This window comes from Haliotis rubra, unplaced genomic scaffold (assembly GCF_003918875.1).
Source record: "Haliotis rubra isolate DU_JTF1 unplaced genomic scaffold, ASM391887v1 Scf1507, whole genome shotgun sequence".
Lineage (NCBI taxonomy): Eukaryota > Metazoa > Mollusca > Gastropoda > Lepetellida > Haliotidae > Haliotis > Haliotis rubra.
Genome location: NW_025765456.1, coordinates 110,901 through 135,123, shown reverse-complemented (window position 1 = coordinate 135,123; position 24,223 = coordinate 110,901). Strand labels below are relative to the sequence as shown.

Here is a 24,223-nt window from a genome sequence, read left to right as displayed (position 1 = left end):
TTAATCAATATAAACTGTTCGCTTATACATAGGTGCTATGTGGCATTTTTCAGGTGTAAGACAAGGAGACATATTAATAGCTCACGGTGATATAAATCAATACATACTGTGGGGCCGTCTTCACAGTGTTCTGGTGTATACTGTAACTATAGTCCGTTTGGCTCAAACTGGGACCGATGAATTGCAATTTAACTCGAAAACTACTAAACATATTATACTCGATGAAACACTGATCATAATCAAAACATCAGACCAACTCCGTGACTCTTTTGCAGGATTTATGTCCTAAAAATACAAAAGTTGTTTAACAAACTCTCATTAAATTTTTTGACACAGTTCACTATTTGTTACGAGGGAGGGATGCAAAGAGAGGAATAGCCAGGTGTGCGAGAAAGGATGGAGACAGCACAGCACAGGTAAATGATTAACATTGTCGGCACTTGTGCACGTGCTCCGCGTACACCTGGCTGTTCCTCTCTTTGCAGCCCTCCCTCGTAACAAATAGTGAACTGTGTCAAAATTTTAATGATAGTTTGTGAAAGAACTTTTTTATTTTTAAGACATAAATTCTGCAAAGAAATCGCAGAGTTGGTCTGATGTTTTGATTATGATCAGTGTTTCGTTGAGTATTATATATTTAGTAGTTTTCGAGTTGAGCCAAACGGACTATAGTAGTAGTAATGCTGAATACCCTGTCCATTTACTCTTGTCAGGGGGTACGTTATCTAGGCTACCAGTTGTTCGACTTCAATGTTGTGTGAAAGGGCGTTGGCTGAGTAGGTTAGATCGCTGACTTTGCGTGCTGGCGATTAGGTGCCTGACTCTGAGAGTGTGAGTTCAATTCCCGGAGGGGCCCTAATCCAAAAAATGTACTGCAATCTGCAGTGTACAGAGAAAGCGTAATCCCAAATATGAAGTTAGTCAATAAACAGAAGTCTATTTTGCAAACATATATAGAAATATAAGAGTGAGTGTGTGTGGTTTTACGCGGCTTTTTGCGATATTACAGCAACATCACGGCGGTGGACACCAGCAATTCGCGTCACACATTGTACCCATGTGGGGAATCGAACCAGGCTCTTCAGCGTGACGAACGGATGCTTTAACCACAAGGCTACCCCACCGCCCCAGAAACATAAGAAGAACAATGATAAGGTAAAAACAAGGTGAAAATCTCGTGAGGATGAAATGAGTCAGCTGTGTTTTACCCCACTTTGATATCAGTATTTCAGTTGTATCATGGCGTGTCAGCACAATGTTAGAACACAGCTCTCAGAGATATCTGTGTGACCCAGTATAGAATATAGGCATGGCCTAACAAAGCAAGAAACCTTATCAGGACGAACCTCCGAACCAACCATCAAAAAGGGAGACAACTCTAGTGAGGACGCGTATGATACACTTATGATTGCCAGAATGCGTCATATATCAATTTTAGACTACGTATAGCTCATTTCCCACCACTTTTGGTTTCGATTTCTAAGAAGCCCTTTTCTTATCTGTGTACTATTTTAAGTGATTCACTTCGTAGTTTTCATTATTTATGCACATAGTCAAGCTCAGAAAGGTAAGTGTGAACGCTACAAATGTAGAAACTTGTAGTACTGTCAAATATCGTTGTGTCGAATTTTGATGTGTCGAAGTAGAAGCTCGGTTCCTGCGTATTCTTTGTTTGTCATTATTTTGTTGGGGCGGTGGGGTAGCCTAGTAGCTTACGCGTTCGCTTGTCTCGCCGAAGGTCCGGGTTCGATTCCCCGCATGGGTACAATGTGTGAAGCCCATTTCTAGCGTCCCTCGCCCTGAAATTGCTGGAATATTGCTAAATACGGCGTTAAACTACACTCACTCATCAGTTTGTTTTTCTGTTGAACCTCAGTCTAACCACCAAGATATGTTACAGTATATGTGAATGTATGTGTGTGTGTGTGTGTGAGAGAGAGAGAGAGAGAGAGAGAGAGAGAGAGAGAGAGAGAGAGAGAGAGAGAGAGAGAGAGAGAGAGAGAGAGAGAGACTGATGATTTAATATTTGATGTTTAAATAGCTTCAGTACGACAAATACTGTGTACGCAACACTTGAGACTATTTAAATCCTTGATTCACACTATTCGCGAATCTGAGGCTATGGTAGCATAATGCCATTAAGTTAGTGGTCAAATGGTCAAATGTCACATATGTTAAATTTGCGATTTACCTTTCTCATTAGAGAACTTTTAAAGACCTTTTTAGACTCTAGAACTTTTGTAAGGTTGTCTGGGATGAGACTCAATCAGAATCTGTACTTTACTGAGAAAGTGTAATTCGATATGTAACATATCCTAGGCTACATTTAGTAAATCATTTCTTAGTAATATGGATCTGCACGAGTTCCGGTAAACCATATAGTCTACCACAAGATAAATACACAAAAAATATTATTCTGCTATGTGTTTTGAATGACGATTCGAACCCTACATGAAATATTACAAAAATGTCGAAGGGAATTCCGTGGGTAAAATAGAGATTTATCTCCCTTGTTTAATGGCGAGATTTTCTGTGTCACTTGTGGTGGTGTTGACTAAGCTTCAGTTATCAGAACAACTACGGACTTTGAGACTCGGTTAGTTACCCAACGAAGGTCACACATCCGTCGGTGAGTAGCCCCTGTCAAGCAATATTTCATATACATGTGAAACATTTCTCCAAACAAAGCTTATCCAGTAATGGTAGTATCCATTTTCGTTATATCTTGTGCTTTTCGTGTAAATATCTATACGATATTTGATGCATGCGATCAAGCCACAATATCTTATAGTAATATACTAAATTAATTACAGCTTTCAAATCTGTTCAATGTCGTTAATTACGTCATGGACAAAAACAGTATGTGCTGGCGGTATATCGCGAACTTGCTCAGGGACTCCCCCTCGGGTTTTCCCCAAGCTATAAATAGTTCAAGTTCTGAGAAAACCCAGCGGGTCCAGCCATATCGATGACAGGCTTTTGATTAGAAACCTTGGGTGGTGTATGCTCATTGTGTTGTGTGTACATTACAATCATGGAATGGCTATATCTATAAATTTGACGGCTACTCGTCTGCTGATAACAGGTAGGTACTAAATTATATACGTGTATATACATATATTTGGTAACCTGTCCTTCTTAAATAGGACAGCATTTTTATTTTATGTGTTTCTCATATATCAACCGACCCTTCTAATTTTATTGCCGACTCCCGCAAAAACACCGCCGACTCGAACCTAAAACGCACCGCCTCGTCATATAAAATGTTTATCTTATAATCAGTCGCTGCCGCAAGTCCAAAGTACGCGAGAAATTGTAATAAGAAGTAGAATAAATGAGAATCAAGAACATTATTCAGATAATTTTCTGATAGACATGTTTAGGCAGTTCATTAACCCACCCCTTTCTGATAGACATGTTTAGGCAGTTCATTAACCACCCCCATTCTGATAGACATGTTTAGGCAGTTCATTAACCCACCCCTTTCTGATAGACATGTTTAGGCAGTTCATTAACCCACCCCTTTCTGATAGACATGTTTAGGCAGTTCATTAACCCACCCCTTTCTGATAGACATGTTAAGGCAGCTCATTAACCCACCCCTTTCTGATAGACATGTTTAGGCAGTTCATTAACCCACCCCTTTCTGATAGACATGTTAAGGCACCTCATTAACCCACCCCTTTCTGATAGACTTGTTAAGGCAGAACTGAGGCAGATATATATACATGAACTTACTTTTCAAGCATTTTTTAAAATGCCGGATGCTACCGTTAGGACAGTTACCGTTTTTGTGAACACCTTACAAGTATCATCACTAATTATTAGTCAAGCACGACGTTAAACCCAATTTTACCTCGCCTCACTAAGTTTTAGTGATCTATTCATATAATTTTAAGAGCTCCTTTCCCCAACACAGCAAAATTAATTATATTTGTTTCTTAGGATGTGAGGATCGCATATTCCTTTGCACATACGTTGTATATTAAACTACATGGCATCAGTAATGTACGAAACTCTACCCTACCACATCCGTATATCCTTAGTTCCATTAATGCCACTCACAATGCTACATTTCAGCTACCCTACCCTACCCTACCACATCCGTATATCCCTAGTTACATTAATGCCACTCACAATGCTACATTTCAGCTACCCTACCCTACCACATCCGTATATCCCTAGTTACATTAATGCCACTCACAATGCTACATTTCAGCTACCCTACCCTACCACATCCGTATATCCCTAGTTACATTAATGCAACTCACAATGCTACATTTCAGCTACCCTACCCTACCCTACCACATCCGTATATCCCTAGTTACATTAATGCAACTCACAATGCTACATTTCAGCTACCCTACCCTACCACATCCGTATATCCCTAGTTACATTAATGCAACTCACAATGCTACATTTCAGCTACCCTACCCTACCCTACCCTACCACATCCGTATATCCCTAGTTACATTAATGCCACTCACAATGCTACATTTCAGCTACCCTACCCTACCCTACCATCCGTATATCCCTAGTTACATTAATGCAACTCACAATGCTACATTTCAGCTATCCTACCCTACCCTACCACATCCGTATATCCCTAGTTACATTAATGCAACTCACAATGCTACATTTCAGCTACCCTACCCTACCCTACCACATCCGTATATCCCTAGTTACATTAATGCAACTAACAATGCTACATTTCAGCTACCCTACCCTACCCTACCACATCCGTATATCCCTAGTTACATTAATGCAACTCACAATGCTACATTTCAGCTACCCTACCCTACCACATCCGTATATCCCTAGTTACATTAATGCAACTAACAATGCTACATTTCAGCTATCCTACCCTACCCTACCACATCCGTATATCCCTAGTTACATTAATGCAACTCACAATGCTACATTTCAGCTACTCCTACCCTACCCTACCACATCCGTATATCCCTAGTTACATTAATGCAACTAACAATGCTACATTTCAGCTACCCTACCTAACCTAACTCCTACCACATCCGTATATCCCTAGTTACATTAATGCAACTCACAATGCTACATTTCAGCTACCCTACCCTACTACTCCTACCACATCCGTATATCCCTAGTTACATTAATGCAACTCACAATGCTACATTTCAGCTACCCTACCCCTACCCTACCACATCCGTATATCCCTAGTTACATTAATGCAACTCACAATGCTACATTTCAGCTACCCTACTACTACCCTACCACATCCGTATATCCCTAGTTACATTAATGCAACTCACAATGCTACATTTCAGCTACCCAACCCTACTACCCTACCACATCCGTATATCCCTAGTTACATTAATGCCACTCACAATGCTACATTTCAGCTACCCTACCCTACCACATCCGTATATCCCTAGTTACATTAATGCAACTCACAATGCTACATTTCAGCTACCCTACTCCCCTACTACTACCACATCCGTATATCCCTAGTTACATTAATGCAACTCACAATGCTACATTTCAGCTACCCTACTACTCCTACCCTACCACATCCGTATATCCTTTAGTTACATTAATGCCACTCACAATGCTACATTTCAGCTACTACCTACCCTACCACATCCGTATATCCCTAGTTACATTAATGCAACTAACAATGCTACATTTCAGCTACCCTACCCTACCCTACTACATCCGTATATCCCTAGTTACATTAATGCAACTAACAATGCTACATTTCAGCTACTACCCTACCCTACCACATCCGTATATCCCTAGTTACATTAATGCAACTCACAATGCTACATTTCAGCTACCCTACTCCTACCCTACCACATCCGTATATCCCTAGTTACATTAATGCCACTCACAATGCTACATTTCAGCTACCCTACCCTACCACATCCGTATATCCCTAGTTACATTAATGCAACTCACAATGCTACATTTCAGCTACCTACCCTACCCTACCACATCCGTATATCCCTAGTTACATTAATGCAACTCACAATGCTACATTTCAGCTACCCTACCCTACCACATCCGTATATCCCTAGTTACATTAATGCAACTCACAATGCTACATTTCAGCTACCCTACCCTACCCTACCACATCCGTATATCCCTAGTTACATTAATGCAACTCACAATGCTACATTTCAGCTACCCTACCCTACCCTACCACATCCGTATATCCCTAGTTACATTAATGCAACTCACAATGCTACATTTCAGCTACCCTACCCTACCCTACCACATCCGTATATCCCTAGTTACATTAATGCCACTCACAATGCTACATTTCAGCTACCCTACCCTACCCTACCACATCCGTATATCCCTAGTTACATTAATGCAACTCACAATGCTACATTTCAGCTATCCTACTCCTACCCTACACATCCGTATATCCCTAGTTACATTAATGCCACTCACAATGCTACATTTCAGCTACCCTACCCTACTCCTACCACATCCGTATATCCCTAGTTACATTAATGCAACTCACAATGCTACATTTCAGCTATCCTCTACTCCTACCACATCCGTATATCCCTAGTTACATTAATGCAACTCACAATGCTACATTTCAGCTACCCTACCCTACCCTACCACATCCGTATATCCCTAGTTACATTAATGCAACTCACAATGCTACATTTCAGCTCCCTACCCCTACCACATCCGTATATCCCTAGTTACATTAATGCCACCTAACAATGCTACATTTCAGCTAGCTACCCTACCCTACCACATCCGTATATCCCTAGTTACATTAATGCAACTCACAATGCTACATTTCAGCTACCCTACCCCTACCCTACCACATCCGTATATCCCTAGTTACATTAATGCTACTCTACAATGCTACATTTCAGCTACCCTACCCTACCCTACCACATCCGTATATCCCTAGTTACATTAATGCAACTCACAATGCTACATTTCAGCTTAATGCACCCTACAATGCTACTACTCCTACCACATCCGTATATCCCTAGTTACATTAATGCCACTCACAATGCTACATTTCAGCTACCCTACCCTACCACATCCGTATATCCCTAGTTACATTAATGCAACTCACAATGCTACATTTCAGCTACCCTACTCCTACCCTACCACATCCGTATATCCCTAGTTACATTAATGCCACTCACAATGCTACATTTCAGCTACCCTACCCTACCACATCCGTATATCCCTAGTTACATTAATGCAACTAACAATGCTACATTTCAGCTACCTACCCTACCCTACCACATCCGTATATCCCTAGTTACATTAATGCCACTCACAATGCTACATTTCAGCTACTCTACCCTACCACATCCGTATATCCCTAGTTACATTAATGCAACTCACAATGCTACATTTCAGCTACCCTACCCTACCCTACCACATCCGTATATCCCTAGTTACATTAATGCAACTCACAATGCTACATTTCAGCTACCCTACCCTACCACATCCGTATATCCCTAGTTACATTAATGCAACTCACAATGCTACATTTCAGCTACCCTACCCTACCCTACCACATCCGTATATCCCTAGTTACATTAATGCAACTCACAATGCTACATTTCAGCTACCCTACCCTACCACATCCGTATATCCCTAGTTACATTAATGCAACTCACAATGCTACATTTCAGCTACCCTACCCTCCTACCCTACCACATCCGTATATCCCTAGTTACATTAATGCAACTCACAATGCTACATTTCAGCTACTCCTACCCTACCCTACCACATCCGTATATCCCTAGTTACATTAATGCAACTCACAATGCTACATTTCAGCTACCCTACCCTACCACATCCGTATATCCCTAGTTACATTAATGCAACTCACAATGCTACATTTCAGCTACTCCTACCCTACCACATCCGTATATCCCTAGTTACATTAATGCATGCTACACATCCGTATATCCCTTTATATCCCTAGTACTCAGCTACATCCGTATATCCTACTCCTAATGCTACATTTCAGCTACCCTACCCTACCCTACTCCTACCACATCCGTATATCCCTAGTTACATTAATGCCACTCACAATGCTACATTTCAGCTACTCTGCTACCCTACCACATCCGTATATCCCTAGTTACATTAATGCAACTCACAATGCTACATTTCAGCTACCCTACCCTACCCTACCACATCCGTATATCCCTAGTTACATTAATGCCACTCACAATGCTACATTTCAGCTACCCTACCCTACCACATCCGTATATCCCTAGTTACATTAATGCAACTCACACTCACAATGCTACATTTCAGCTACCCTACCCTACCACATCCGTATATCCCTAGTTACATTAATGCAACTCACAATGCTACATTTCAGCTACCCTACTCCTACCCCTACCACATCCGTATATCCCTAGTTACATTAATGCAACTCACAATGCTACATTTCAGCTACCCTACCCTACCCTACCACATCCGTATATCCCTAGTTACATTAATGCCACTCACAATGCTACATTTCAGCTACCCTACCCTACCACATCCGTATATCCCTAGTTACATTAATGCAACTCACAATGCTACATTTCAGCTACCCTACCCTACCCTACCACATCCGTATATCCCTAGTTACATTAATGCAACTCACAATGCTACATTTCAGCTACCCTACCCTACCCTACCACATCCGTATATCCCTAGTTACATTAATGCCACTCACAATGCTACATTTCAGCTACCCTACCCTACCCTACCACATCCGTATATCCCTAGTTACATTAATGCAACTCACAATGCTACATTTCAGCTAACCTACTCCTACCCTACCCTACCACATCCGTATATCCCTAGTTACATTAATGCCACTCACAATGCTACATTTCAGCTACCCTACCCTACCACATCCGTATATCCCTAGTTACATTAATGCAACTCACAATGCTACATTTCAGCTACCCTACTCTACCCTACCACATCCGTATATCCCTAGTTACATTAATGCAACTCACAATGCTACATTTCAGCTACCCTACCCTACTCCTACCACATCCGTATATCCCTAGTTACATTAATGCAACTCACAATGCTACATTTCAGCTACCCTACTCCTACCCTACCACATCCGTATATCCCTAGTTACATTAATGCAACTCACAATGCTACATTTCAGCTACCCTACCCTACCACATCCGTATATCCCTAGTTACATTAATGCAACTCACAATGCTACATTTCAGCTACCCTACCCTACCCTACCACATCCGTATATCCCTAGTTACATTAATGCAACTCACAATGCTACATTTCAGCTACTCCTACCCTACCCTACCACATCCGTATATCCCTAGTTACATTAATGCAACTCACAATGCTACATTTCAGCTACCCTACCCTACCCTACCACATCCGTATATCCCTAGTTACATTAATGCAACTCACAATGCTACATTTCAGCTACCCTACCCTACCACATCCGTATATCCCTAGTTACATTAATGCAACTCACAATGCTACATTTCAGCTACCCTACCCTACCCTACCACATCCGTATATCCCTAGTTACATTAATGCCACTCACAATGCTACATTTCAGCTACCCTACCCTACCACATCCGTATATCCCTAGTTACATTAATGCAACTCACAATGCTACATTTCAGCTACTACCCTACCCTACCACATCCGTATATCCCTAGTTACATTAATGCCACTCACAATGCTACATTTCAGCTACCCTACCCTACCCTACCACATCCGTATATCCCTAGTTACATTAATGCAACTCACAATGCTACATTTCAGCTACTCCTACCCTACCACATCCGTATATCCCTAGTTACATTAATGCCACTCACAATGCTACATTTCAGCTACCCTACCCTACCACATCCGTATATCCCTAGTTACATTAATGCAACTCACAATGCTACATTTCAGCTACCCCCTACCCTACCACATCCGTATATCCCTAGTTACATTAATGCCACTCACAATGCTACATTTCAGCTACCTACCCTACCCTACCACATCCGTATATCCCTAGTTACATTAATGCAACTCACAATGCTACATTTCAGCTACCCTACCCTACCCTACCACATCCGTATATCCCTAGTTACATTAATGCCACTCACAATGCTACATTTCAGCTACCCTACCCTACCACCACATCCGTATATCCCTAGTTACATTAATGCAACTCACAATGCTACATTTCAGCTACCCTACCCTACCCTACACATCCGTATATCCCTAGTTACATTAATGCAACTAACAATGCTACATTTCAGCTACCCCTACCTCTACCCTACCACATCCGTATATCCCTAGTTACATTAATGCAACTCACAATGCTACATTTCAGCTACCCTACCCTACCCTACCACATCCGTATATCCCTAGTTACATTAATGCCACTCACAATGCTACATTTCAGCTACCCTACCCTACCCTACCACATCCGTATATCCCTAGTTACATTAATGCAACTCACAATGCTACATTTCAGCTACCCTACCCTACCCTACCACATCCGTATATCCCTAGTTACATTAATGCAACTCACAATGCTACATTTCAGCTACCCTACCCTACCACATCCGTATATCCCTAGTTACATTAATGCAACTCACAATGCTACATTTCAGCTACCCTACCCTACCACATCCGTATATCCCTAGTTACATTAATGCAACTCACAATGCTACATTTCAGCTACCCTACCCTACCACATCCGTATATCCCTAGTTACATTAATGCAACTCACAATGCTACATTTCAGCTACCCCTACCCTACCACATCCGTATATCCCTAGTTACATTAATGCAACTCACAATGCTACATTTCAGCTACCCTACCCTACCACATCCGTATATCCCTAGTTACATTAATGCAACTCACAATGCTTCACATTTCAGCTACCCTAGTTACATTAATGCAACTCACAATGCTACATTTCAGCTACCTACCCTACCACATCCGTATATCCCTAGTTACATTAATGCAACTCACAATGCTACATTTCAGCTACCCTACCCTACCACATCCGTATATCCCTAGTTACATTAATGCAACTCACAATGCTACATTTCAGCTACCCTACACTACCCTACCACATCCGTATATCCCTAGTTACATTAATGCAACTCACAATGCTACATTTCATCTAGCCATGAGTGAGACAGTGCTCTAGCCGTTTTTCTGCTGCTACATTTCATCTAGCCATGAGTGAGACAGTGCTCTAGCCGTTTTTCTGCTGCTACATTTCATCTAGCCATTAGTGAGACAGTGCTCTAGGTCGTTTTCTTATGCTACATTTCATCTAGCCATTAGTGAGACAATCTTCTAGCTGTTTTTCTTATGCTACATTTCAGCTAGCCATGAGTGAGACAGTCTTCTATCAGCCTGGAATGTCCTTGGGTAGAACCTTTGATCTCCGGACCTACGGGAACGGTTTGGACATTTTCCCAGAAGACTTGGTTGACAATCCCAAAATCATAGAAAGCCATTACAATACCGTCAAGTACAGAGTCATAAAGAACAGTCAGGACATCAACAATATATTGGAGCTTTCTGGAGAAGTGGCTCTCAAGATTAAAGCTGGTATCTTGAACGTAGAGGGGATGGCGTCATATGTAAAGGAGGATAAAATCAAAGACGAATGCACAGAAATATTCGTGAGAGTACACGTTGAAACTGTAAGTTTGTGTAAGAAAATGAAGTTTCGTGCATTAGTGGAGGTTTACAGGAGGCGTGTATATGGCTTGAATACAATTACGAGCAGTACGTCACGGCGTCTAAGGCATGTTGAAATAATAGTTCCTAAAACCGTGTACATGTGTCTCTTTCAAACCATGAACACGAGTAAATCAAAATTCATATATTGTCAAATCATGGGTAATGATCATAATATTATTGGTTTATAACCACGAATACCTGTGACTTGACATAGCTGTAAGGCACCTAACTCAACCTATGGCACCCATGAACAACTAGGACACATGCGCGCCATTGTTTATCCATTGCACAAAGCTACGATGACCGTAACCCTATGTAAGCCTATGTATGGGTGTCACAATCACCTAAGATAGCTTCGTGCAAGTGGACCAAGTTAGAATACTTGACGCCTTTCAACGAGGCCATTACTTTTCAGACCCGTGAAGATCCGGGTTAGACTTGATCTTCAGCAACCTTTTCTTGTCGTAAGAGGCGACTAACTCGATCGGGTGATCAGGTTCGCTGACTTGGTTGACACATGTCATCGTATCCCAATTGCTCAGATCGATGCTTATGCTGTTGATCACTATATTGTCTGGTCCAGACTACTCTTTGGATTACTTACATACCGCCGCCATACAGCTGGAATATTGCTGAGTGCGGCGTGCAACTAAACTCACTCACTACTCTATTCAAAATGTATAATGGGAAGGTTATGTCCACTGCGATTCTGCTTTACCCTGTAAATGAATTCATGGCTTTTCTTGCAGCTTACAGAAACTCTAAGAGACTTAACCCCAAGACGCGCCTGGGGTGAACACCTCATTGGCAGTCATTTCATACGAAGTATAACATATGGTGGAGACTTACTGGTGAGGATCCGCATCAGGGGTTCAGACAGAGCCAAGATTGAGGATGTTGAGGCAAAGCTCAAGGGAAATATCGGTCCATTCAAACTTCCCGAGGCTAAGCTAACACTGGATAAAAGACACAAGGATATTCGAGATGATATAGAAACAGAGATTGAATATCTCTCGACAAGCGTGGACTGCGAGATGCCTCGGGATGTAGAAGAACTGATGAGAGTTTTGAATTCATTTAAATGGGAAGTGTTGAAAATAAACAACGGCAAGGGTGTACCGTGTAAGTGTGAACTTCTTCCTTTGAGTGTCCTGGACTCAACGATCCCAACCCAGACAAAGGATAAAAGTCTTGACATGCTCCTGGTACAGGTTGATGAGAAATTTGATGACTTGCGCTTTGCGAAAAAGCACCTGGAGAGGTTTGTCGAGAACCCGAGTCTTGAAATGACTGAGACACTGTCCAAAGAATATGAAGAGCTTGAAGGTCGTATTGATGATGTTTTGGACGAGTTTCATCATGTCATCAGCAGACTGGACATGACCCTGTCTGGAGATGGGCCAAGTCAGTTTACTCATATTCTGTCTGTTTATAAGGAGAAGAAGAAGATTGGTGGGTTTCAAAAGGAAGTGACTCTGTTTATCAAACGACACAAGCCAGAAGAAAGCACCGTGTGTCCTCAGGTACGTTAAATGCTAGACAGTATAATAGTCCCCGTGGATAATTCTGTAAGTTTCTCCAGGAGGAAGAGAGTTTTACGGAAGTCCATTTTTTTATTATGTCTATCTTTATTTTTTATAACAAATATGTTGGCATCCATAAAGCTCTCTTCCTTATGTGTACATTTCTAAGTGTCATTCAAAGACCCAGTTTCTCAGTGATTCTTCAAGTAAAATGTCAGGCAGGCATCAGGAATACCAATTATCAGTGTCTGTAATGGTAAAATATTGTTAATAGAATTTCAACATCTTAATAGATATTTCTTAATTGAAGTTCTCTATTAATATATGTATGGATAGCAATTCCTAATTAGAAATGGTCAGTGTAAAAAGTATAAGTTGAAAACAGGAGACAGGTTAAGACACCTACGGTGTGAAATGTCATGCGTGAATCTTTTATTTTACTTTTATTTTGTCCTTTCTTCCAGCTCACTGATGAATATCCCAAGACAGACATGGGTGCATCGTCTGAAGGATGCACAGGCTCCTTGACTGAACAAGAGACTGGACTCAGCGTATTAGTTCTGGAGAAAGGCGGATCGAGTGAGTCGTGTGTATTGGGACAGGTTTTGTTTTCAGACCCCAGTCTGGAACCCATCACTGGGGCACCTGTGTCCAGGACTGCCCGTGAGAACACTACTTTAGTGAGAGCATCCAGCATATTTACCCAATCGTCGGAAGGGCAATGTTTGAGTGATATCGGCACCTCCATTGCCTATGCCCCTCTTGGATTCCATGCTGTTCTTTTTGTGATATACATCGACCAAAATATGAACAGACATGACCGCAATACACTGAAACTTCTGAGAAGTGTCCTTGGAAGTGACATGATCAAGACTTATGGTGCTGTTGCCCTTGTTCATGATGACGTTTTTGAAACAGGTTCGGAAGCGTCACTTTCTAATTCCATCGAGACTGCAAAAGCACAGGATGACACTTTGGCGCATCTCCTTGATGAATGTGGCAACAGATGTGTATTCATTAATCGTAAAGATTTGATATCACCTTCCGAGCTGCAGGCAGCGCAGAGTGACCTCCTTCAGGTGATCGACAAGGTCCAAGTGAAAACTCGCCACACCACTTTGAGCAACGATTACTTCGTTCTCAGCAAGAGGTTGATGGCTGAAGTGGAGGAAGACGACAACCTTGCATTTGCTTTAAATGACTCTCTGGGGAACGCTCAAGAATTAGTGCAGCCTTCACAGGATAGGGAAGGACGAGTGGGAGCCAAGCTGGCCGAGCTTTTTGAAATCTGATACGACTTTTAATTTACATATACCAATCAAACAACAGTGATTGATATGATGAGCAACGTCCCAACGCCATCAGGAACCGATGCCACGTCACCTAATCCATGACAACCTAATCCATTTAGTCTTTTCTCTGACCCAGAATCCCCAGGGAAGCCATTTGATCTTGCACGAAACCTCGCTTACAGTCATGCCGTGAATACGCAATATGCACTTGTTAAAACATTATGCTGCACTGACTGACTGAGTTTTGTTTTACGCTGCTTTTAGCAATATTCCAGCAATATCCCGGCGGGGGACACCAGAAATGGGCTCCACACATTGTACCCATGTGGGGATTCGAACCCGGGTTTTCGGCGTGACGCGAGCCAACACTTTAACCACTAGGCTACCCCACCGCCCCGCATTATGCTGCAATAATATATATGCATGTTGATGTAAGTAATCCAAAAAGTAGTCTGGACCAGACAATCCAGTGATCAACAGCATAACAGCGTTCACTCAGCTTCCCTCTGGAACTCACTACCTCTCCATGTCAAGTCATCTCCTTCCATCTCCATCTTTAAATCAAGACTCAAAACATTCTTGTTCAAGCACAACTAAATCTTATAAAACTTCTTCCTGTATATAGTGTACATATTTACTGTTGCGCAAAGAGCATGCCCTTGAGGTGTGGAGTTACTACTATACTGCGCTCTACAAATGTCCATATTATTATTATTATTATAAGCATCGATCTGAGCAATTGGGATACGATGACATGTGTCAACCAAGTCAGCGAACCTGACCAAAGTATTGTTATTGGTATTAGATTGTATTGTTTCTTGGACAGTACTGGTACTCTGTAAATGTGTGATACTGATTGTAATGTGTACCAATATCCCCGGTGGTCCAATCCTATGTTAATGTGAGTATCTGCCTTTTGTGACTGTTGTAATATGTTTTATGTGTATGTATAGTCTAATCTAGTTTCAGGTATTGATATGTGCAATTCTTTTGTATCTGTTATTTAACCTCAGTAATGAATTAAGGCAATTTGTCATCCTGGTATGAAAGCAGTTTAACTCGTTACAGATTGTTATTATTTTCAAGGCGTGATGCCAAGGCTTTTAGCAGGAAATTTAATGATACGAGAGGAATCTAGTTTGTGGTTCATACAAAAAAACAAAAATGTAAATCATAATTAATGATTTACGTTTTCTTCAAAATATCAATATGTTGTGAGACATGTAATATTTTAGTGTGTCCAAATAAAATACGGGGAATGTTTCTCAGTCTTTTAAAAAAATACTTGTGCGCAAAGTAACAACTCATAACTATCCCTATCAAGTAAGTGATTGAATAGGAGTTCGGCTGTTAATGCAACACCCAAGCAGTGTCACAGAAACCAAATCCACACATTGTAGCTATGTGGGAAATCGAACTCAGGCCTTAACACTGACGAGTGAACACTTGGCTACACCACCATCCTATCAGGAATGGACAAGTATCTTGAACACGTAACCTTGCAAATATTTATAAGGGATTACAAAGAGACGAATCCAGAAATATCATGTGTACAGTGAAATTATGTGCTTGATTCAGACCTGAAGGCGTATGGATGATGACGTCAAAGTGCACTCATGTAGTGGGAAGAATTCTAACCTTTAGACACTCGTCAGAGTGTTTTTGTGATGTTTCGGATTCGAAGCCTTGTTTGAACATTTGAAATTGGGAACTTACTTGGAATCTGTGGAAAAAGATGATTGTTTCAAATTCCTGTGCCTTGTGAGGCAGGAATGACGTCGCTCAGAAATGATATGAAGTCACTGTGGAAATGTGTCTCGTGATGATGGAATAGCATCAGATAACTGAGAAGCCTGATACACAGAATGTGGACAAAAGGCGTCGCCTGGAACAATGGTTGCAAAGTGACGCAGTTCTCTGACGATAAACTAGCACCAGAGTTTTCCAAATAAAACCTCAAACATAACTAACATAATTAATGTGAATATCGGATTCGAGCTACGATCGAAAGCATCACAAACGCACATAACTGCTCCTCATGTAATTTATTGATTTCGTTTTAAGCTGTTTTAGACCTGGTTTTGCAAACACATTTAACATCACTTTCCTTCATAACATTCAAACAAGAATGTTTACATCAAGCTTGTCCATCCAGCTGTCGAGATGACACAATACAGCACTGCACAACATCTGTACCTGAAAATCAAACATTGAAAGTAATTCAAGAATAGGTGTAGCGTGGCCTATCCAATAATGTGAGACGAGCTGTCGGTGACGGCGTGACTCCTGATGAAGGGAGGGGCTGGCAGGTCGTTGTCTCTCCCGTACACGGCGCACTTCCGGAGCGGACAAGGGCTGGTCCGCCATTCGTATCGAAGGCCAACAAGATGGCGACTACCACAACCGGATGTCGAGACCATCACAGATTTTGTGTCGTGCGTCGTGATTGGTGCAGCAACCCAGACGTCATGGGCACCACACGTCGAAGTACTTGAGCTCGAGCAACAAACCTGTCAATTGAAATCTGATTAATACGAATATAGAAGTGAATGAACTGTTACATTATTCGTCACTGACTGAGAAAATCAAAGTTTTACTTCGTAATGTCAGGGAATCTTATTACGACTTCATATATGGATCGGTTGGTAATGCTTGTTTCAAGGTTATTATACGACTTGATAATAAGTACATATTTTTTTTAAATCTCTTACCAGTTTGATGTTTTCTAATTTTATAAATTCTGACACCAAATGGTAAAACATGCCACCGATAAGGCCAGTATGTTATCTTGGGAAGACCAGGGCCAAGAGCCTTCATAAGTTCTATCAACCTTTTCTTTGACACTGAAACCTGAAGACATGCCCATACCTCTTTTGAAGATAGGTATATTGCTGGACCTATGAAATGTACCACCAAATCCCTGTCTTAAAGATTAACCATAATCCATATGTAGTATTAAGGAAGTACTGTCTTTATATTCACAGAACATATATGAGACAAGTGGAATTAATGGCATGTCTATTCCCAAAACTTCAAAGAATTATGCGTAAGTTTTTACAATCTCAGAAAAGGACCGAGTTCAGTTCTATTAAAATCATTTCATTTTTAACTTTGCACACCACTATCTACAAAAGAATAACATCATTCCTTGATCTATGGGATATTTGTTAGAGCACAAGGTGAGCATAGGCATAGTTACATAGCTGTCTTCAGCAGTTCAAGACAATTTGTCAGAAATGATAGCAAAACACTGAAGGTTCACTGAGGAAACAATATGTGGAATTCAAATAAAATTTTGGGGTAGATATTTAGACCAAAGTAGGCGTCCCCATAACGACCACTTGTGCCCCCTCCCTCCTTGCCGATATGCCTGTTTCCTAATGCATATGAATCAGAAAATATGCACGGGTTGGCAAAATCATTTTCCTTCCTCTCATGTATCAACCTCAACTTGAAATAGAGTACGCCAGTGACAACCCTTCATTGTTTTCATGTTTAGATCTATGCAGTAAGATTTGGAGTGAAAACATCTCTAGGATGTCAAACACTAGACTTTGCATGTGTTTACGACAGAAGCAACCGGTGGCCACATGTTCGGGACCCCAAGCTATAGTATCATCACTAATTGATAGTGACTTACTGGGTGTTCTCAGCTAGCTCAAAACTGAAATTCAAGGGGGTTAAGGGGATTAGGGCTAGGGGATTATAGTCTGTATCTGAACTATGTTCACTTAGTGTAGGCTAGCTCAAATAACCGAACTGAGTTCACCAGGTAAATAAAGTTTGATGTTATGAACTGTGTTCACTTTCATTTTGATGAATTTGTTCACTTCGTGTTTTTAAGTTGTGAAATGATTTTTTTAACTGTTGTTATAACTGTATGGTATTTGTTCAGTTTCATTAGATGAACTTTTCGGGCAATGCTAATTTACCGCATCGTTACACACGACTGATTTTGAGATCCAGTGAACCATTTTTGAGCTAGCTGAGGGTAAACCGATTAACTAACGCAGGTTCATGATCAGAATCGTAAATCAACTCAGTTCTTGGCAGATGCTTCATGTGGATGTGGAAAAGGTTTGCTGCTTTTATTTGCACTCCCAGCGATGACCCATTAAACTAGCTGCCGACTTGAAATATGAATTTTATCTTTTTCCGGATAAATAATATAAGTGCACGTGATTATAAAATTGTGTCGTTTTTTGACCATTTACCTCAAACCCGTCGTTATTCCTGACTTCTAATGGTGTGTTTCCAGCGTTGAATTCGATCTTAAGAAGTCGATCTTTATCGTTGACACCAAAACCGGAGGAGAAAGGACCTTGGTAGTTCAGACCCTTCTCTTCGTAGGCAACGGCCCTCCCTGCTAACACCAGTCTCCTTGCCACATCTTCCTTGTACCGAGGGTGGATACTGTAGAATAAGATGCGGTGATCAGCAACATCAACACCCAGTAGGGTGAGGCCATAACGGCAAATGGCTTGTTTGTTTCTTGTTCTACGCTGAAGTGTTCAGTGTTTGAGTGTAATGTTCGAGTCTGAACAAACCAATCAAGTTGTTAATATAATGATCAGCATGTTAATGAACCTGACCATTCGATTCACTTAGAAAACCTCTTACGAATTGAATTACTAAAGCGAGTAGGTGGTTGGGTGAGATTTTACGCCGCTTTTAGCACTATTCCAGCAATATCACGACGGGGCATCAGAAATGGGCTTCACACATTCACACATTGTACCCAGGTTGGAAACGAACCCGGGTGTTCCACGTGACAAGCATTTAACCACTAGGCTACCCAACCTCCCCATATGTTGTTGGAAAACGTGCAAGTAAAATGGAAACGTTAATTTAATCATTTATACTTAATGGATAATATTAACCTACGTTCCGTATGGGGATGCGAAATCCGGTAGGTCCATTGCGACTGCCATGAACGTGTTGAGCATTTTAACATTAGGTGCACGTCCAAGATTAGCCGTCTGTGCCCAACGCAGAGCAGGGAACGAGCCGACGTACGTGACGTTATTATTGGCAGCAAGCTGACAACAGAGCAGGAATTGATAATGCATGGCTGGTTGGTTGGTTGGTTGTTTAACGCCGCACTCAGCAATATTCCAGCTATATGGCGGCAGTCTGTAAATAATCGAGTCTGGACTAGACAATCCAGTGATCAACAGCATGAACATCGATCTACGCAATTGGGATACGATGACATGTGTCATCCAAGTCAGCGAGCCTGACCACCCGATCCCGTTAGTCGCCTGGGTTGCCGAAGACGAATTCTAACCCGGATCTTCACGGGTTAAGGTAATACATGGAGACAACCTCCCATATTACAACATTCGTGAGATAAGATTGAAATACCTCCTAACCTAACACATGTTCTATATATGCACACGTTAAGTCACATTTCATAACTAACTAACGTTCATTATACAATACTGATGTATATATATATATATGTAAACAATGCCAAATGTTGTGATTATTGCAGACAAAGGATGATTTAATCATATGACTATATAAGTTCAAGTGTTTTCAAGCTGACAAAAACGTTATGATCACAGATTTATCTTTGTGATCATCTGACCTGTTGGCAATGTTGGTACATGATTTAGATTATATCTAGCTGGTATATTAAAATAGGTTAGCTATTTTGACTCATTCGAGATGAGAGATTTGTAAATTCATTCGTCTGCTGTAGTGATTAGAACTTGATTTGTGATTGGCAGGTGAAGACCGACATGTACATTTGGTTTAAAATATATCGTATATAAATATTGTTACCTGAACAAATCCGAAGGGGAAATCTGCTTGTGTCTCTCCCAAAGATCTTTGATGGAATTTACTTCTCCAGTCGGCTATCATAGCAGGGAACTCACAGGCGTAGCGATCAGGATGGCGCGCATTGTTTTCTCCTAACAATAATATATATGTATATATTATTTCACGTTATATTTAAGCTCAAATACAATGAAAGAACAATAAAATTTAGGCACAATTTTGCCGTTCATATACAATGCTGGGCAACACAAAAACGTATGAACAATGTTTCAAAATAAATATTATCAAAGACAAGTTTAAATGGCACGACGGACATAACAATAACATCATCATCATCATCATCACCATCATCATCATCTGATTGTAACTGGAGGTATTCTTGTGAAGGAAAGAATCATAATTACGGAGTGTTTTATCTTATATCTGCAGTTATAATTATGGAAATATCAGTGTTTATTTGAGAATATATTAAACGTAAAACAATGATAACCTTGGTACCACAAGACGCCGTAGATTGTCATGTAAGTTAAAGGATTCATCATGGAGTTCCACAGAACGTTGTCGGAATTCGGTCCCCTGAGAGAAATCATAGTTAAGGATTATATTTCATTCTTTAACTTACAATTCAGTGGTACAGTTTACTGTTGTGGTGGATTACGGTTAATGTATTAGTTTCATACTTTAGCGATCAAATAATTATAAAGCAATAGGCGCTATACATAAGACATAACATATAGAGTTTTAAAACAGCATGTTGACTTGAAATATCATAAAATTAGTGAGTGAGTGAGTTTAGTTTTACGTCGCTTATAGCAATATTCCAGCAACATCACGGCGGGGTACACCAGTAATTGTTTGATCGGCATTCTAGAAGTTGGTGACTCAAAAATGAAACATACAACTTTATGAATGACAACTTCTTATTTATTGCATACAGCAACGTTTCGATGCAGATTCTTACATTGTTATCAAGCTAAAAGTGAGAAAGAAAGAATATACATCGAAACGTCGCTCTATGCAATAAATAAGAAGTTGTCATCCATAAAGATGTATGTTTCACCAGTAATGGGCTTCACACATTGTACCCATGTGGGAAATCGAACCCGGGTCCACGGCGTGATGAGCTTTAACCACTGGACTACCCCACCGCCCCATGACCGGCTGACATAAGACGTATTACCTCTTTGCTTTCACTGGACACTTTTGGAGAGCGTCGGGAGATGACCATGCCTCGATGGACGTACCCCCCCAGGCCGACTCCACCATACCAAGGGGATATTTGCGGTGAGGGTAGAGGTATTGTGCGTATAGCCAGCACACAGCAGAAAACAGCTGGAGAGATGCTGTACGTAAAACGAAATTTAATAGTTAGTATTATAAGAATAGTAGAATATAGATTGGTGCAAATTAAATTTTATATTTTGAATACAAATTCTGTTATTTCTATTCTGAGGGTTCTTGTTCACGAGCCGACAGAATTGCAAGAATAATTTTTCTCAAAGTACATAGGTATCCTACTTAAAACCCTTTTTGTTTAAAACGTTTGAAGCGGTAAAGGATTGTTTTGCCGTGTGCAAAATGTCGGGAAGCGATCGTAAAATTTCCAACTAAGAATAATGATAATATGATAAATATAATCATCATCTTTGCATGATGCATGTGACAGGCGTTCTAGATCTCTGTTGCTTATTGATATTGACCTGTACAGCGCATAGTACAAGGCACGTTTTGTGGGGTTTTAAATCTGCGTTTATCGATTTTGAAAATATGATTAGAGATATAATTATCTCAAATTCAGAGCAAGAAAACTTATGTCTCCTAAAGTTGTACGTGTTATATGTATCTCATTATTTTGACACGAACACTTAGACGTAGCATATTTCTGGCACAAGATAGTGTTTGCAAAATTTTAAATGTTGTTCAAATATTGGAAAACAGTACATAGTTCAGTTTCCCATAGTGACACGTTTTCCGTCACATGGGAGACACATTGTGAAAAATAAGCGAATTTAAGACAAACCCTCCATTCACAATACCGGTTTCTTCCAGCAACAGACGGACGTCATACACAAAAATGGCAGACGCATGTTACTTAAGAAAACCTATATTCATGGTATGTGGCTTAAGTATAACATTGGTTCACCTTGTGATGGGAGAGGAGGGGTAGCCTAGAGGTTATGCTCTTTGTCACACCGAAGACCCGGGTTCGATTCCCACATGGGTACAATGTGTGAAGCCCATTTCTGGTGTCCCCCCCTCCGTGATATTGCTATAATGTTGCTAAAACTACTCACTCACTCACCTTGTGACGGTTTCGACCAGTGGAGTGCCGCGCCATGGAGGTCATGGAAGGCGGTGTTGGATTCCAGGGTGTGAGTTCTGAATACACGGATATCCGTGAAGTTCTCTGCCTCTGCTATAGCTTTAGCGGGGTCAAATAGCTGAACAGAGATTAATTCTGTCATATTTCAATAGTTCAGACACAGAGAGAAAATATTCATAAGGAATACTTATTCTTTTTCAAGTTGTGCAAATGGAGATTCATAAAACCGTTATTGTGTATTTGGTCATATTAATAGGAGTTAATGAGTATGGTTTTACAACGCCTTTAACAATATTACCTGAAATATTGGGGCGGGGGTCACCACATATTCTACCCATAAACATAACAAATAACAATAACTTTAGGGATCCCATATTGTACGCATGTAGGGATCGAACCCAGGCCTACGATGTAAAGATTGACCACTACTCGAGTATATGTAAAGAATGGTATTAACATAGTAGATGATGTAATATTAGACATACCCGACTGACGTAAAAATTCATGTTGCTTTGTCCAGAGCAAATCCATACGTCTCCAAAAGGACATCCCCGATTGAGACATTTCCCCATGGATATGAGGCTGTTATTGTGAAAGGTCCGGGGTCTGTTATTGCAGGGAGCTTTACTGTCCAAACACCGTCTAGCTCTCCACTGGGGTCAGCGACGACTTTGGTGGATACATTACCATGGCCACCACTAACTTCAACCACCACGGCTTCTCCGATCTTATTGGAGGTTCCCCAAACCACTGCCTGTTTGGGACCTCTTTGAAGAACCATATGGTCCTGGTAGTATGTAGCGAACTTTAGGTAAGCTGCGCATACTGTGAATTGGAAAACAATGAATACGGCTGTTTACTGATCATAATGCCCATTTTCAGTCTGAAATAGTTGGTTGGGTTGTTTTGTAACATCGCACTCAGCAATATTCCAGCTATATGGCGGCGGTCTGTAAATAATCCAGCCTGGACTAGACAATTCAGTGATCAACAGCATGAGCATCGACCTACGCAACTGGGATACGATGACACGTGTCAACCAAGTCAGCGAGTCTGACCAACCGATCCCGTTAGTAGCCTTTTATGACAAGCATGGGTTACTGAAGGCCAATTCTAATCCGGATCTTCACGAGTTATTGCTTGAAATAGAATGTGGTTCTTTCAGCAATATTCCAGCTATATGACGGAAGCCTGTAGATAACATAGTCTGAACCAGACATACCGGTGATGAGCATCGATCTTCACAAATAGGATACCGTCCGATCAGTTGCTTCTTACAAAAACATGGGTTGCTGAAGACCAATTCTAACCCGGATCTTCTTGGGGTCGAGGACAGAATCGGTAGAGACGGAACAATTTCAGAGTCAACCCCGGGTCTACTGTACAAAGACAAATAAAGGGCCAAACCGACTCTCAATCAGTTGTTTTAGATCACTGTGACTACACTGTGACAAAGGCACAGTTATGAATTGTTAATGTTTTCATGCAGAAAAGGATCTTACCTGGAAGCAGGAAAGCAAAAATCACCAAGACTATATTCAGTTTCATATCGGTATGACTACGAAAGAACAATGGCAAACGGCAGATG

At 40.9% G+C, this 24,223-nt stretch overlaps 2 protein-coding genes across 4 annotated transcripts; one reads left to right on the top strand and one right to left on the bottom strand.

Moving 5' to 3' along the window:
• The first annotated feature begins 1,488 nt into the window (after nucleotides 1-1,488).
• LOC124270312 lies at nucleotides 1,489-14,762 on the top strand. 3 transcript variants are annotated; one of them, XM_046705356.1, is made up of 4 exons: nucleotides 1,489-1,567; nucleotides 11,350-11,673; nucleotides 12,463-13,236; nucleotides 13,701-14,762. In XM_046705356.1, exons 1-4 carry the CDS (start codon nucleotides 1,544-1,546, stop codon nucleotides 14,526-14,528), a joined length of 1,950 nt encoding a protein of 649 aa, XP_046561312.1. In that variant the 5' UTR covers nucleotides 1,489-1,543; the 3' UTR covers nucleotides 14,529-14,762. The 3 variants fall into 3 exon arrangements, with proteins under 3 accessions (XP_046561312.1, XP_046561313.1, XP_046561314.1); XM_046705357.1 differs by lacking the exon at nucleotides 1,489-1,567 and adding an exon at nucleotides 2,496-2,629; XM_046705358.1 differs by lacking the exon at nucleotides 1,489-1,567 and adding an exon at nucleotides 2,985-3,085.
• A 1,796-nt stretch (nucleotides 14,763-16,558) lies between these two features.
• On the bottom strand, nucleotides 16,559-24,223 carry LOC124270311 (sialate O-acetylesterase-like). The gene is made up of 9 exons (XM_046705355.1): nucleotides 24,138-24,223; nucleotides 23,121-23,460; nucleotides 22,615-22,753; nucleotides 21,493-21,655; nucleotides 20,803-20,888; nucleotides 20,316-20,446; nucleotides 19,413-19,567; nucleotides 18,743-18,941; nucleotides 16,559-17,038 (listed from the first exon to the last, which is right to left on the bottom strand). The coding sequence occupies exons 2-9, from the start codon at nucleotides 23,205-23,207 to the stop codon at nucleotides 16,772-16,774; spliced, it is 1,227 nt and encodes a 408-aa protein (XP_046561311.1). The 5' UTR covers nucleotides 23,208-23,460; nucleotides 24,138-24,223; the 3' UTR covers nucleotides 16,559-16,771.

Coding starts and splice junctions, on each gene's coding strand:
- LOC124270312 (XM_046705356.1), top strand. CDS start 1,544: ATGCACATAGTCAAGCTCAGAAAG. Junction 1,568..11,349: donor ACATAGTCAAGCTCAGAAAG/GTAAGTGTGAAC, acceptor GCTACATTTCAG/CTAGCCATGAGTGAGACAGT. Junction 13,237..13,700: donor AAAGCACCGTGTGTCCTCAG/GTACGTTAAATG, acceptor CCTTTCTTCCAG/CTCACTGATGAATATCCCAA.
- LOC124270311 (XM_046705355.1), bottom strand. CDS start 23,207: ATGGGGAAATGTCTCAATCGGGGATGTCCTTTTGGAGACGTATGGATT. Junction 21,656..22,614: donor CTGGTCGAAACCGTCACAAG/GTGAGTGAGTGA, acceptor TTTTACGTACAG/CATCTCTCCAGCTGTTTTCT. Junction 19,568..20,315: donor TCCCCTTCGGATTTGTTCAG/GTAACAATATTT, acceptor CTCTGTTGTCAG/CTTGCTGCCAATAATAACGT.